The sequence below is a fragment of the Eleutherodactylus coqui genome, chromosome 1 (assembly GCF_035609145.1).
Source record: "Eleutherodactylus coqui strain aEleCoq1 chromosome 1, aEleCoq1.hap1, whole genome shotgun sequence".
In the NCBI taxonomy this organism is placed as follows: Eukaryota; Metazoa; Chordata; class Amphibia; order Anura; family Eleutherodactylidae; genus Eleutherodactylus; species Eleutherodactylus coqui.
In genome coordinates, this window is record NC_089837.1 from 431,646,604 (window position 1) to 431,662,622 (window position 16,019).

The window sequence follows — 16,019 nt, forward strand, 5'->3', positions numbered from 1 at the left end:
ATCACAACCTGTTCTGCTGTCAAAACATGAACTTGTTCCCCATAAACAAGCCCCAGGTTATGCCGGCTTAAGTCGGATCTTGCTTTAGTCATGACTAGTTTTGCATTCTGGTCTTGCATCTTTGGTCTTTTGTAGCTTGATGAGGTGTACGAGATACTTGCTTCTAGCTTTAAGGGGTTATCCGGCCTTTAAAACTGGTGGCTTATCCTCAGGCTTCAATATTGAATTGCTGGGGGTCCGCTGCCTGGGATCCTCATCCTTCAATGGACTGAAGGGGCCTCAACGCTCATTTGAGTACTTTTCAGTGTTTGCATTTCAAGCACTTTCCCGTCAATGCTCAGAAAACAGTCGCTATGTGCATTGTGTAATACTGAGATGCATCTGATGCCCCGAGTCGGTGACACGGTGCATTGGGATTTGGCAAGGACTGGACACGATATAAGGGGGACATTGAATGTTGCTGCTTCTAATGGAACATGGCTTCTCCTCATAGAAATATTAGGTGTAATACAAAACTACAAGCTCTACAGTACAGTGGCTGTCGGGCTGTAGGAGCCATCCCCCTGGATTCATGGATGGAGCTGAAGACAGATTTTCCTGAGCAGTTGTCTTTAGCTGCATGGTTGAATAGGGGTAGGGACAGAGATTGAAGTGAGCGCGTTCTACAAGAAACCACAACAATGCCTGGCTCAACAAAAATATCTAACTACCCTACAATAGGCATATTAAAATCTCAGGGACCTAAGGGATTAATCTCCATACTATACACACTCTTACGATCAGCCCAAATCGGCCATAACCCATTGACTGAATGACAGATGGAAATCACACATTGGGTATGGTGGATTTGCACTTAACTGTATCCCCAGCCATCAATAACAAGTTGACACAATTGTATATTGTCCATCAGACCTATTTAGACCACATTTAATGGGAAAGATTCCTACGTCCTCTTGTCATGGATGTCCTCAGCTGAATGCTGTTTTTTGGCACCTAACATGGGAGCGTCTTCACATTACAACTTTTTGGACGGATACCTTTATTTTCCTGTCTTCACTTATCCCCTTTCCCCTTAACCTGGACCCAAAGAAGGCCTAGTTTGGTTTACTGGATGGGGAAGTGTGGCCGCACTATACCAGAATCCTCTTTAGGGAGATCCTGTTGCTGGCCAGTAAAACGATGGCTGTGAAGTCGCCCTCGGTGTCGGGCTGGGTGGGCTTGGTTAATACAACAATGCCCTATTAAAAAATAATATATCAGCGCAGGGGATGCTCTGATTAAAATTCCAAAAATTTGGGGATCTTGGCTAAACTCGCACCAAATTCTATAAACCGCTCTACCAAAAAAAGTGTGTGTGTGATATATATACGCAGAAGCGAATATAATTGTTGAATTGTTCATTGTAATTTATAACTGTTTCTGATCTCTTTAGTTTATCAAAAAACAGAAACCTTGTATAAATGCTGCATGAATATGTTCTTTGTACACATTTTTGTAATATTCCGAAAAAACGAAGTTAACCCTTTCAAATCCAATTTTGGATTCAGGGTTTCCTAAAAGGCTTTCTCTTTTTGCTGTTATACAATTGTGTGTGTGGTGTGTCAGAGAGGCTTTGACAGGAAAGTGGCTGGCAATAGATGGTAAGAGTACCCTGTCGGATGTCTTCTGACATTGGAGCTGCACAAACTGCAATTGGAGCTGCACAAACTGCAATCAGAATGTAGGAAGACGTCAGACAGTGGATTGGAAAGGGTTAAAAATTATATATATAAAAACCTCCAAAATGGATTAACTAATTGTTTAAAACTAAAACCCCTTAAAGGGAACCTGTCATAAGGACCATAAACTAGCTTATGGCGCTGTTGAGCAAGGTGGCAGGGAGCCGTGCTATACTTTCTATTCTTTTCACACAGTCTTCCCCGACATATGAGACGAAAAGTCAGGGGTCGTCTTATATGCCGGAAAATACGGTATTTATTTTTTCCTTCAGCTACCAAAATAATTTTTGCTGCGGGGTTTTTTTTTTTTGTCGCCTGCAGACGGCCAGTGACCAGTGCGGCTCGCCTGCTTCCGCGACAGCTTTGCTCTATGATGTGCCGGCTGCCGCCCATCCGGGGCATGCGCAGAGCAGAGCCGGCGCGTCGGTAGTGAGATTTCTGTGCGGGCCTTTGCAAAACCTGCACAGAAATAGAACGTGCTGCGATTTGTTTTCCGCGCGGACAAATCGTGGCTGTGTGCATAGGATTGCGTTTTGTAATGCAATCCTATGTAGGCGGGCACGGGTGGAAATTCTGCGGGAAACCTGCCGCAAAATTTCCACCAGTATGCAGGGTCCTAAATCACACATATACATGCGTGAACAAAATCGCTAGTGTAACTGCACCCTTATAGTATGTGGGTCTTTTAAATTGTTTTTAATTTCTTTTTAAATTCATAGTTAATTATGTAAGTATGGGATTGGGTTCCTCATCTTATTTCAGACGTTTTGAGATTATATATGTATGGTTTTGGATTACAGGGCCATACGGTGAGGGTTTTGGTTGGCTGTGGGTCATTTTATTTCTATGTATATTTATTTTCTTCTGAAATTATTTTTTTGTTAACTTTATTTTTGTAACTATTCATTTATTTTTCACCATCTATGACACCCCATCCTCCATGACGTCGTATAAGACCTTTGGGAGTCATTCGCATGGTCTGTTGGTTTGTTTTTGTTTTTTTTTCTCTCAGTTCACACTTTTCACTGTAGCTAAGGCATCCGTAGGAGCACCATTTAACAGGAACCCCCCTGTAGTGGCATCAGTAACTAAGAGAGTTGATCAGGGTCTGCTAGGACCCTGCAGCTCTGCTATAACAGGGGGCTCCCGGCGGTCACGTGATCCCCGGGTCACTTAGAAGAAACCCTTACATTTTCACTTCCTAGTGCATAGCGGTCATTGAGCGTTATGTATCCGGGAAAAGAAAGGCAGAAGCTGTTAAAAGCCGCTTCTCCCTTCTCTTACGGGTTCTCGGTTGTGGCGAACAGCTGAGAACCCGACCTGCTGCTTGATTGCAGGAGCAGAGGCTTTAATCCCATGCCACATTTCTGCTATTGGTGGGGATTAAAGCCCAGGACCAGGTGCTGTATATTTACCATGCTTGGTCCTTAAGGGGTTAAAGGGAATCTGTCACCTACTTCTAGCCGTATGAGCTGGCTGAAATTAGGTGACCTGCTGAGTCTGGGGATGTAAGTGTTCTACTTTCCTCCCTCGCTATAAATGCTGGAAGTGCATTGAGCGGTGCTGTGAAGTATAGTGCCCTGTTCTAATTTTATAATAGTAGGACTACTTGGCAGCTCCGCTCAATGCACTGCAGTACTTCCAGCACTCACATCGGGGGAGGTGTAAGTATAACCCTTACATCCCCGGATTCAGCAGGTCACCTCCTTTCAGCCCATAAGCTTGGCACATAGGGCTGAAAGTAGGTGACAGTCTCTACGTGTATAGATGAAATGCATACTTGATAAAATACTCTTTATATTCTATTTAATGCACCGTAGGCTGCTTGTCCACGGGCGTTGTGGTATCCCGTGGCAGATCTCTGCCGCGGGAGCCGCTGCCCAGGAGCAGGAGCCAGCAGACAGATCTCCGCGGTGAGCCTATCTTATAAATGGGCTCACCGCGGAGAATCGAGGCAATTCGCAGCATGCTGCGATTTGCCAGCTGCGAGGGGAGAATCGTATGGTTCGTGGACAGGGGTGCTGCACTGCATTTCCCGTGGCCAGGGAACGCAGTGCAACAAAGCCCGTGGACAGGCAGCCTTAGGTGGCTTGTCCATGAGCGTAGCGGTATCCTGACAGATGGGCTTACCGCGGAGAATCGTGGCAAATCGCAGCATGGGGGAACGGACAAAAGCTGAGTCTAGTTTCTGATGTGACCAGAGGTGGATTTCAGACTACCCTAGGCTTGCAATGCATTAGATATCTGTCTAATTGCTTGTTAGTTCATGAGCTGTCTTATATTCCCCACTCCAATAAGTATGACTGGGTTGACGTGACCCTTTCCTTTTATTGGTTGACGTGACACTTTCAGTAACAATTATTTCCTCATACCTTTTCTCTCTCTTCTTCCATTCAAGGTACTTTTCCTATAGACTTAACCAAAACGCGTCTCCAAGTCCAGGGGCAAGTAAATGATGCAAAGTACAAAGAGATTCGCTACCGAGGAATGCTCCATGCACTTGTTAGAATATGCAGAGAAGAGGGGCTTGCCGCATTATACTCTGGGTAAGTGGCCTAGCTGTACGTCCAATTACTCTGCATAGGTTACATGATGAGCACTTGTATGTTGGTTTTCCACAGTTAGTTGGAGTTGTACATTAGGAGCACACTTTTTGAGATTTGGAAATCTATGAATTATACCAGATTCATGCTCAGTGGAGCCCTGCTCCCATCACTGTAATGATTGTGGGGGTTCCACGCCGTGTTTTTTTTTTTTTGTTTGTTTTTTAAACTTTTGAATTGTCCTAAAATGAAGTTTGTAATAATGACAAGGTAACATTGTTTCATATTCAACAGAGATAAGTAAACAACGATTCATAAAAATAAAAAAGGTTCTCATTTATCATATAAAACAATACAAAGTGCTGTACAGATAACATATTTGATTTCTTGCAGGTTATATTCCTTTATTTGCAAAGCTCAACTCTGATTTTGTTGTACCCTGTTGGGAGAAGGGATGGGTAAAGAATAGAGATGAGCGAGCGTACTCGGAAAAGCACTACTCGCTCGAGTAATTTGCTTTATCTGAGTATCGCTGTGCTCGTCCCTGAAGATTCGGGTGCCGCTGCGGCTGGCAGGTGAGTCGCAGGGGAGAGCGGGCGGGAGAGAGGGAGAGAAAGATCTCCTCTCCGTTCCTCCCCGCTCTCCCCTGCAGCTCCCCGCTCCGTGCCGGCACCCGAATCTTCAGGGACGAGCACAGCGATACTCGGATAACGCAAATTACTCGAGCGAGTAGTGCTTTTCCGAGTACACTCGCTCATCCCTAGTAAAGAACATATGGGACCTCCCAGCTAGCCCCGAAATCCAACTTTAAAGCACAGTTATGTTCTATATTCTATAGCTTTGTGCCAGAAGGCGACGCCAGCACCTTATTTTAGTTTTCATAAGACTTTTTTATTTGTGAAGTATTTTGATGGATAAAGGGCAGAGCCCCATAATTTCTTTGTAACCTCTTGAATCTGTTATGTGGTGAAGACATCCGTCCGGCACTCCGCTGGTTTGCGGCGCACGTGTCTGTCTGGTTGGGGACCGCTCCGATAGATTATATAGAAAATAGACCGGTACTCATGTTTAACTTTCAGCATCTTCAAAGACCTATTTTGACAGACCTCACAGCGTGATGCATTTTGGCTCAATACAAGCATTTCTACGTTTTGAGAGGCTTATAATGAGGCCGACTGCACCATGCTGTGATGTCTGAACTAGTTCAGAGAATTATTTAGAACACAGGCAAAGTTCCACGTGTGTGCCGCTCTATTTTCTCTACTTGATTCTTTTCGAGAATCAGGAAAACATCTTAAAGGGGTTGTCCAGAATAAAACCTAGTTTGAAAAGATACCCACTACAACTGGGGGAAAAAAACTCGCATTTTTAGAAATCCACTTGCAACTTACTTTACACCCCACTCATTGGTGTTCCCACAGTCTATGTGACTCTTGATCTATGTGATTGGCCATCAGACAGCCACATCCTCCAATAGTAGCCATGGATGTCACATGTCTATGGCAAAAAGCCACATCGGCCCCCTGTTCTTTGAGTGTCATAGAGGCAAATCCAAGGGCCCCGTGTGGTGCAGAAATGCAGTCCTAAAGGACTGAAGGTTGCACACTCAATCCCTGCGTGGTTCAGGTAGCCATCTCAAGGTTGACTCAGGCTTCCATCCTTCCGAGGTCAGTAAAAGGCTTGGTGGGGGGTAATAAATACAATTCTTTGCAAGTGCCATGGAACAAGTTGGTGCTTTAAAAAAATAAATAAAAATCTTGTTATTTGTAAATTTAAATACTGTTGGGGAAAAATTTAGATTTCTGCAGGTTGGTATATTGTACAGTAATAAAGTCAGATGACTATTGGCACTCGGGTTTGTGGACTTTTCCCAGACCACTTACTTGTTGCAAAATGTGGTGCTCTGAAGGGTTTATCCAGGCAAAATTCATTTTTGGAAATCCGCTCACCTGACAGGAAAAACCATAAAAATAGGTCTTGGTGTCCTCAACCAATCCTCTTCTGCCCCATTTTATTTACTGGTGCCTGGTTCCCTGCTGCAGCGGTGACTTCACTGACATCAGCAACACGTGACTCCTGCAGCCAATCATGAGCTCACTTTGGACATGTTGTGATGTCATCGCTGCTGCAGCAGTAAGTGGACAGCAACGGGGGACTCGGCATTTATGTTTGTCCAACCTGGAGAGCAGATTCCTAAAAATTCTTTGCCTGGATAACCTCTCTATATGGCTTATATTCTTTTACATTTTGAATTTGCTTGCAAGGCTTAAACACAGTGCAGCCCTCCTTTCTACGCCCCATTGTGTTATAGAGCGTAGGGATATTTGTGTTCACAATACTTCTATTTGTTGTGATCTGAAGAGCTGCTGTCATGTACAGCGTGTCTCGTATTCATACCGGTTACGCAATAGTCTACACTGTTTTACAATGCTGACCCTTCACCCACAAAGGATGACATCTGTCTTTGCTAGATGTGATCTAGTACTTTGACATTTTGAAACCTTAGTTTTGACCCCAGCCATGCCTCTACCTTGTGATCAGTCTGGTGAAATAGCTGGCTTATCTATGGACCTGAAAATGTGAAACAAGACTGGCGTTTTATACAGCGTTCTTAATCTAAGCTATGTTGGACTAGAATGCGCCATTTTTATTAAGAGGTGAGTCCCATCTGTCAAATCGTTATTGACGACACACCTGCCACTAAACTTAGTCTGCTTTTCATGCCACATTGGTGACTTTTCCACATTGTTAAAGTGGCAAAAAGCACCTCAGAAATCATTAAAAGAGAAGAATTCATGCCTGCTAGACTTCTTCTAATATTTAACACAACTTTCAAATCCACCGCTTAATATTTGTAATACTTAAGTCCTTTATCTTGCGTTCTGGTTGCAGTGACTACTGATAAGACCAACAGATTTGGGGGCCAGTGGAGAACCCTACTAGTGTTTCTTGCACTGCTAACTGTATCTAGCTTCCCTCTGTCAATGATGCAACTTATTATTTTTACCTCCTCTGCAGGATTGCCCCAGCAATGCTTCGCCAGGCGTCGTATGGTACTATAAAAATCGGAACATATCAGAGCTTAAAGAGGTTGTTTGTTGATCGTCCAGAAGGTGTGTATTAGAATAATAGTGTTGGTGATCCAAATGGACCCTTTTTTGTCTTATTGTGTTTGACAGGTTGTCCAGTAGGGATTAAAGGACATAACGCACATTAATTTTCCCTTTTTGTAGTTGCTGAATTTAAGCCAATGCAGTATTCTGGGATTGTTCACTTGAATGGGAACTTTGCCTGCAGTACCATTCCAGGCCACTACAAGGTGTATGGAGCTCTGTGCTTCCAGCTGTGTACACTGGCACAGCAGCTTAGCTAAAAACTGATCAGCAGGGAGGGGTGGGCTGGATGGTGAACCCCTGCCGATCAGCTGTTTATGCCTGATCCTCAGGATAGATCGTCACTTGTGCAGTCCTGGAAAACTCCTTTATGGCTAATACGGATTCATGTGTGTGTTTTTTTTTTTGTTTTTTTTTTTAAGCGCTAAAATGTTTATGCAGAGTTGCCCTTATATGACCTGGGATCTCTTGCTTCCCCTGAGGTCTGATGCGAATTTTCTTATCTCTAACCCTCAAATGTTTATGGGACTTGTAATCAAATGATGCACCATTGTGAAGGTGCTGTCATACTTGCCACTGAACCTGTACACTTGCTTTGATACATCTTGGTATCCAGAGGCCTAATTTAACTTAGAGGGGCTGAATTAATTGTCATTGTAACTTCTTAAAGGGGTTTTCCCGTAAAATGAAGTAAAGGTAAACACTTCTGTATGGCCATATACATGCACTTTGTAATATACATCGTGCATTAAATATTGGCCATACAGAAGTTATATACTTACCCCCCTGTGTTGGCGTCCCCGTCTCCATGGCACCGACTGAAGCCCTCTTCTGCCTCGATTAGATGCGCTTGCGCAGTCTGCCTTTTCTGTCCCGTTGAAGGAGCCACTCCAGCGTGATCGCGCCGCACAGGTCGTCTGCGCATGCCAGTGCTAAGGCCATCAAAAACTGAAAGGCGAGCTGGTAGCTCACCGGCTTCTCGTCAGCTTCCCACTCAGCGCTTCACCTTTTTATGTGAAGCGCTGAGCAGGGAGCATTTACACAGAACGAGAAGCCAACAAGGTTTTGTGTTTTTTTTAATTTTTTTAAGTTTGACTGAAAAGTCAGCTTAAATGGCAAGCGACAAGTCAGCGGTTTTGTTTGTTTGCTTGTGTGTTTTTTTTTGTTTTGTTTTTTGAACATTTATTTATTTTTTATTTTTGTTTCCTCGCACTGAACCATTCTTGTTCAAATTTGTTAGTTTGAGTGAATTCTGAGCACTAATTGTTCTGTAAATGGACATTTACTGTATGAATCTTTAATCTTGGTCACTTAACGCATTTAAAACAGCATTAACTATGGTCTTCTATAGATGAGACGCTGGTTCTCAATGTATCTTGTGGTGTGTTGTCTGGAGTTGTATCCTCGTGCATTGCCAACCCTACGGATGTACTTAAGGTAAGCTTTCACTTATCAGCTAGCCAAATGCATGTGTGATATTTATCAGTGGATTAGGAGAACTCTTAATTGTAAGATTCATGGCTGATCTAACAAGGAACTATTAAGTGCCGTGCGTTCTCTAAAACAGATTGTGTGCGCCAAAGATAGAGCAGAGCTGAAATTGGAGCTGCATTATTTGTGTGAAACATAACCCTGTGTGGGAAGATAATGCAATAAGTTTACCTGCAGTCTGATGGGAAATCGCAATGACGAAGTCTGAGTTCTGAAACTCTTGGCGAACTCCTCTTTGCTACATTTGCTAAGGCAAGTGATACAAGTTATTAACACTTATTAAGGTTAGGAAGTGCTTCTCTAGGAAGCTTTGGTATGCAAATGGAAGATGGTAGAATGCCTCAGCAGCACCGTGTATTGGAAGGCTGCTTCCCTATAAGTCAATGTCCGATATGAGCCTGGTAACATGACTGGGGAGTAAGACTAACCCAGAGCCTTCTCCAGAAGAGAACCATGTACCAACAGAACAGGTGGGGCTGCAGAGGTATTGTACCACCTCATTTGAATACCAAATTGCCTAGAGGAGCATGCATGACCTTAGAAGTCTTCTCATGCCTACTAGGTGGTCTCCTCAAGGAGAAACTTTACACCCCCCCCCGACCCACATCATGGCCGCTCACCCAGCTAGCAACCTATTGTACACTGTGGAGGGGGCAAAAACTCTAAAACGACGGGCCGTACGTGGTTCTTTCCTTGTGGACAAGACTCTGGTCTCTCCTTATTCCCAGGTCGTTACAAGGGCTTCTAGAAGGTCTGATGACTTTTATAGTGAAGCCCTCTGTCTCAAGGTGGAGATACTGAGACACTAGCATGTCCCATTTTGTATGTGAGAATTCCTGAAGGTACCTAGGGGGGGTAGAGTCCCTTTGCATGGAGCAATACTCGTTCAGTGTAAATGCGGCCAACGATTAAGTGATGAAGAATTTGTTTTATGCAGCCATAGGAATAATCCTTTGTTTGCCAGTCGTTCCATATAAAAAGCAATCTAAACCTCGTTAGAAAGCAAACCACTGTCATGCAATGATTGTTCGCTCCTTGTAAGGCTAGTCTCGCACGAAAGGGTTTGCATTGCGGAATCCGCGATGTCACTTGCACGGGCGATCCGCGGTATTCTGCACTCATTCAAACAATACAACATTCACATGAGCGGACAGCTATTGCAATTTCCGCGCATGGAAATAAAATTGTAGCTGTTTTAGTGCAGATTCCGCACGGACCGCTTACATTGAAGTTAATGGGAGCCGTCAGACTCGCGGCCCATCCGCAATTGACATTGCTACCTGTGTCATTGCCTAGCAACAGCATGTGGAAAATAAAATAAAAATCCATACTGCACATGACTGATGGCGTATTGCAGATGGCTGCAGCGAGCCAGAATATACCAGGTATGTGCGGTCGCCGGATGGGGAGAAGGGCGGGCTCCCGCATGCAGAATCTGACCCATCCATGCGAGACCAGGCTTATAGGACCTTTGTGAAAAGTACCTAGACTTCGCGGAGCAATCTGTGCTGCCACTATATAACTGGTGAGACTGCTACTATGAAGTATTTCGGGGCAGAGGACCTCTGTCCTGTTTGGTGTGAAGTGGTTGTGTTAATGTGGCATTTATATGGGCACAATCAGGGTGTGGTGTCAAATTTTTCAGCTCCATTTTATTTGCCAGCAAAACTTTAGGGGGGGGGGGGGCATTGGTTATTGAAAGTAGAGGGAAGAAGAAATCTTCGTGACTTCCCATAGCTCTGAACATGGAGAGACTTTGCTATGTTTACTAATAAGGTTTTGCACATGACAATGTGACACGTTATGCAGGCAGTGAGGGCACAGGATGGCGAGACACCATGTATCCCTTGCTGGTCTTGTTTGTATTACGTAGTAGTCACGGGTTATGGAGGTCAGGAGGTCCCAGCAAGGACACTGTGCACAGCCCGTGTGCCGGCTTCTATCTGAGCCTATGTCGCTTCATCTGGAATGCCTCTAGTCCTAAAATGGCTGTGAGGGGCACGGCAGTCCCACTGAAATGTGAGAACGTGTTTCGCTGTACTCTGAAAATAGCAGGACATCAGTATGCTAATATAGCCGACGCTGTGCCAAATGGCCTGCGCTGCGGGAGTGCAAATTGGGAATTAAAGTTTATTTTTTGTCTTACTGATTTTATGGACTCCTCCTTTTTGTAAATTCTTGGCAGGAATATTAAATCGTTTAACCCTTTAAAGGTTTATTGAGATATACGGTAGGTTTATTGAGATATAAACTAATATAGGTTTTCTGGAACTGAAAGGAAAAAAATGAATGCCAGGGAATTTTGTAAAATAAAAAAACACCTAATTCCCTCCTTAAGGGCTCAGTAAGATGAGCATTTTATTTTATTTAATTTTTTTTGTGCAACTATGTACGGGGGAAAAAAAGCGCTCCACGCATTAGCAAAATGCGCGTGACCATGGCTCCGTGACCATGGCTCTCAATGAGGCCAGCGCTGCTGCTGCCGACCCCATTGAAAGGAATGGGATGCAGGTAATCCCTGCAGTGATTTTCGGTGAAGGGCTTTACCTAGAAGCCCTTCCCTGAAAATGATCCCTAGGTGTAGAACAGAAAAAAACCCAAAAACATTACTCAAATAGCAGCGTTGTCCGGGCTCAGGCGCGTCTTCTCTCTGCACGGCACTGATCTAAAGCACTTTCAAGAGGTAGGATTTAAAAATCCCCGCCTCTTGAAAGTGCTGGTCTGATTGGCTGAGCGCTCATCTATTCACTGAATTCAAGGAGTGGTTGAGCGCTGTCTGTGATTGGTCACAGTGCTAAGCCAATCAGACCAGCACTTTCAAGAGGTGGGGATTTTTAAATCCTACCTCTTGAAAGTGCTTTAGATCAGTGCCAGCATCGCAGGCAGAGAGATTATATGCCTGAGCCTGGACAGTGCTGCTAGGTAAGTAATGTATTTTATGTTTTTGTTTGTTGTTCTACACCTAGGGATAATTTTCAGGAAAGGGCTTATATCTAAAGCCCTTCCCCTGAGAATCACTGCAGGGTTGTCAGGGGATTCCTTCATCCCAGCAGGGGCTGTTACAGTGATGTCAGTGTTCAGTGATGAGGGGACTCTCCTCGGGGATTTTTTACATGCAGCGCGAACCTTCCCGCTGTACAGATGTCCTATCTTTTGCAGGTGCGAGTATTTTGTGCCTGTAAAAGGCAGACATGTGAACACACCATAGGAAACCAATGGTTCTATAAGACGTGCTTTTTAAAATTTATTTATTTTATTTTTTCCACTTCCAGAAAACCCCTTTTAGTTCCAAAAGTTTTTATTGAAGTATCGGATAACATTTGCATTAAGCTTATTTGAGTCCCCACGCAGGGGGTGCAATAATGTTGAAAAGCATATAACAATAACATAACATTTTTATTTTATTTATTTTTTTTTTCCTGTTCGGGTTCCACCATGTTCTTAATGTAGGCAATGGACTGGTTTAAGTGTTCAAGTTTTTCTCCTCTTCTGTGTCCCTTAATTCCACCATTGTGTGTTGTGTGTTGCCTTTGATATCCCTCTCCCCCGCCCCACTCCTCTTTTCCACATCCTTCCCCCCTCCTGTTATCAGTCTTTATTTGTTCTTCTATCGGTTTAGTAGCTTATGAACTAAGGGGTCTGGTTAAGCCTGGTATATCTAATGAGACGGCCCAGGGCGTCCAGGTCTTGAGAAATAGGTCCATTTTGTCATCCCTCATGGCCGACAGTTTTTCATAAAGCATCATTCTTGATATTCTAGTTATGATTGGTTCTATATGAAGGGTGGGTTTCATCCATTGGAATGCGATGTAGATTTTGGTTGCCATACAGATCTGCTGTGCTAGTTTGTGTTGTTGGTTATTGTATCCCATGGGTTTGTCAGCCAGGAGGCATACAGATGGAGTGAGGGGGAATGTCTTACCCAATACTCTAGATATGAGGTTGGTTACTCTTCTCCAGAGGGCGGCCACTATGGGGCAGGTCCACCATGTATGTAGGATTGTACCTAGGTTATTGCATCCCCTGAAACAGTTCGGGGAGGTGGTAGGGGAGTACTTATTTATCGTTGTGGGGACTAGATATGCTCTGTGGAGTATTTTTACTGCGGTTTCTGCTAAGGTTACTTGATGACTGCCTTTTGCTGCGAATGTGCAGCAATGATGCCATCGTGGTAGAGAGAGGGTAACACCCAGATCTGACTCCCAGCGTGTCATAAAGGGGAGTTTTGTGCCTTCTGGGGGTTTATTCATGGAAGCGTAGAGTGTAGATATTACGCCCGATTGAAGTGGTGACCGTAAGCAGGTTCTCTCGAAAGGTGTAGGGGCGGTTGGCGGATTAGTAGTGTTCAGTAGGGAGCGTAGGAAGCTGTATATTTGCCTTAGTTCAAACCATAGGTTTTCTGGGACTGTGTATTTATCTATCAGTTGTTGCATAGATAGTAGTTTCCCACAGGGCATGAACTGGTGTAGGGTCGTGATGTGTTTGGCTCGCCACCATTGGTAATTTTGTTCTTGTAGGCTAAGGGGGAACGCCTGATTGGGGATCACCGGTAGTAGTTGTGGGATGGGTGACATCATGGCATATTTAAATCTGTTCTTTCTCCAAATCAAAAATTGGTGGTGGGTTAGTGGGGCTAGGTGTTGTATGTTTGTGGGTTTCCAGTTTTTATCCCAGAATATGATACCTAGGTCCAAAGGGGCCAGAAGGGCAGTTTCCACCTCTGCCCACAGGGGTCTTTTCCTGCCGGCGAACATTAGGGGGATTTGTGATAGTTGCGCTGCTATATAATATTTTTTCAGGTTGGGTACTGATAGGCCTCCGGTTCTCTTGTGATAGTGCATTACCTTTTGTTTGATTCTGGGTCGTTTGTTCCTCCAGATAAATTGAAATATGGCCTTTTGCATTTCTTGTAAGTCTTTAGGGGGGATTCCAATGGGGAGGCATCTGAATAAGTATAGTAGACGGGGCAGAACGTTCATTTTAATAGAGTTGATGCGCCCTATCCATGAAATGGAGGGGTGGTTCCATTTCTTTAAGTCTGCTTTCAACTCTGCGAACAGGGGGGGGTAGTTCTTTTTGTATAAGGTGTCTAGTTTGGGGGTGAGTTTGATACCGAGATATATGTGATATGATGTTGGCATGCATTAAATCCAAAATTTAGTTCAATGAGCTTTTGTGAGTGTGAGGGGATATTGTGGAATAAGGCTTCCGTTTTGCCCATATTCACTATCAGTCCTGAGACTTCAGCAAAGGTGTCTAAGACTTTCATTAAGTTGGGTAGTGAGGTGAGGGGTTTAGTTAGAGTGAGCAGGATATCGTCCGCGAATAGGCTAGCTTTATATTCTTTGCTTCCTGCGGTCACCCTCGTTATGTTTGGGTTATTTCTAATAATTTGTGCAAGGGGTTCCATCGCTAGAGCGAAGAGGGCTGGGGATAAGGGGCATCCCTGTCTGGTTCCCCTCTGAACTAATATTTTATTTACTGTTGAGGTGCAGAAAACCCCTTTTAATGCTGATGTGATGCTGACTTGAAATTCACAACCATGGAAAGAACAGGGGTTTCAAGCAAAGAAAAGTCATTAGTTAATATTTAAAATGCATTAGATTAGAGAATTGAGAAAGTTTCCCCACGACTTGTAGTATTTAGAAAAAAAAAATACACATTTTTCTTTACCATCCAGAATTCCGACTGGCACCTTACCAGATGAAATGGCGCTGCATGCTGCAATATCTGGTCTGGGATTTTCTGCTGGCTCAACACTGGAACCGTCAATGCAGATGTGTAACTAATGTTGCATTCGAAACATGCACATCTTTGTCTTAACTTCCTAAAGTTGCAAGTTTGCAAGCTCTGTACAAACACTCAGCCACAAAACAATTCTGAGGGATTTATGCTCTGAAGTGTAAATGCAGCTCTGCTGACAGCAACTCTGCAAGAATATGAACCGTTTCATGCAGCGCTGTTCTTGCCATCGAACCAGAAGTCTGATGAACCCTATATAAGTTAATGGGGTGCAATAGATTCTGTACAGCATTGTGGCTTCTGTTATGATTAGAGCATCTGTTTAAGAAGGCATCATGGCTTCAACTCAAATATTTTTAAGGATGATTTCTAAACTTCTGAATGGGGATGTTACAATTCTCAGTCTGTTCTCACCCTTTCCTCCTTTCTCTGTGCTAGATACGAATGCAGGCACAAGGCAGTGTGATACAGGGGGGAATGATTGGGAACTTCATCAATATTTACCAGCGGGAGGGCACACGAGGCCTGTGGAAGGTACATTTTTGTCTCTGTACCCTGTGTCTCATGGACTGTTTAATTACAGGTCATCAAATCAAATTTGCATTATTATTTTCCAGGGGGTATCGCTCACTGCCCAGCGAGCGGCCATTGTAGTGGGAGTGGAGCTGCCAGTCTATGACATTACCAAGAAGCACCTGATCCTGTCTGGACTAATGGGTGACACGGTCTATACCCATTTTCTGTAGGTTGATGTAGTAAATGCTTACATTCTCTATGAAATAACCCTTCTGGAGCATCTCCCTGCTCAATGCTGCCACTTAAGTCCTGAAAACAATTGATCCTAGACTCAGATGGCCCAAAGCATCAGAAGCATGAATCAGAGAGAAGCCTGTTGCCCCGGGAGTGCTTTTATTCTGAAATGCTGCCTAGTTTCCGAATATGTGCCCTTTGAAGTTTGACTTGGAGTTGAGCTCAGAGTCACGGGGGCGGACCACTCTGGCCTGTATGCAGCTCATCTCCCTGTTTGTGACTAGGGAGAGGAACTGTCATTCTGCGTACAGCGAGCGGAGAGAGGCCAGAGCGGTCCATCCCTGTGACTCTGAGCTCAACTCCAAGTCAAACCTCAAAGTGCATATATTCGAAAACAAAGCAGCGCTTCAGAATAAAGAACGCACGGGGGCAACTGGCTTCTCTCGTGTGTTAACCCTTTCCAATCCACTGTCTGACGTCTTCCTACATTCCGATTGAAGCATGTACAGCTCCAATGTCAGAAGACATCCGATAAGGTATTCTTACAGTCTATTGCCAGCCACTCTACTGTCGGAGCCTCTCTTGCGCGCACACACTGGCTGTAGCCAGCAGGTGGCACAGTTGTATAACAGTAAAAAGAGAAAGTCTTTTAGGATACTCTA

General features: G+C 44.2%; 1 protein-coding gene across 2 annotated transcripts in view; it reads left to right on the top strand.

The window, feature by feature from the left end:
• Nucleotides 1-16,019, top strand: part of SLC25A30 (solute carrier family 25 member 30) — a 39,279-nt gene that overhangs the window by 13,523 nt on the left and 9,737 nt on the right. For both annotated transcript variants that reach the window (XM_066581951.1, XM_066581960.1), the window contains 5 exons: nt 4,117-4,264; nt 7,280-7,374; nt 8,726-8,811; nt 15,046-15,141; nt 15,225-15,349. In XM_066581951.1, coding sequence (XP_066438048.1) covers nt 4,117-4,264; nt 7,280-7,374; nt 8,726-8,811; nt 15,046-15,141; nt 15,225-15,349 — 550 coding nt within the window. The remainder of the gene's footprint in view (nt 1-4,116; nt 4,265-7,279; nt 7,375-8,725; nt 8,812-15,045; nt 15,142-15,224; nt 15,350-16,019) is intronic.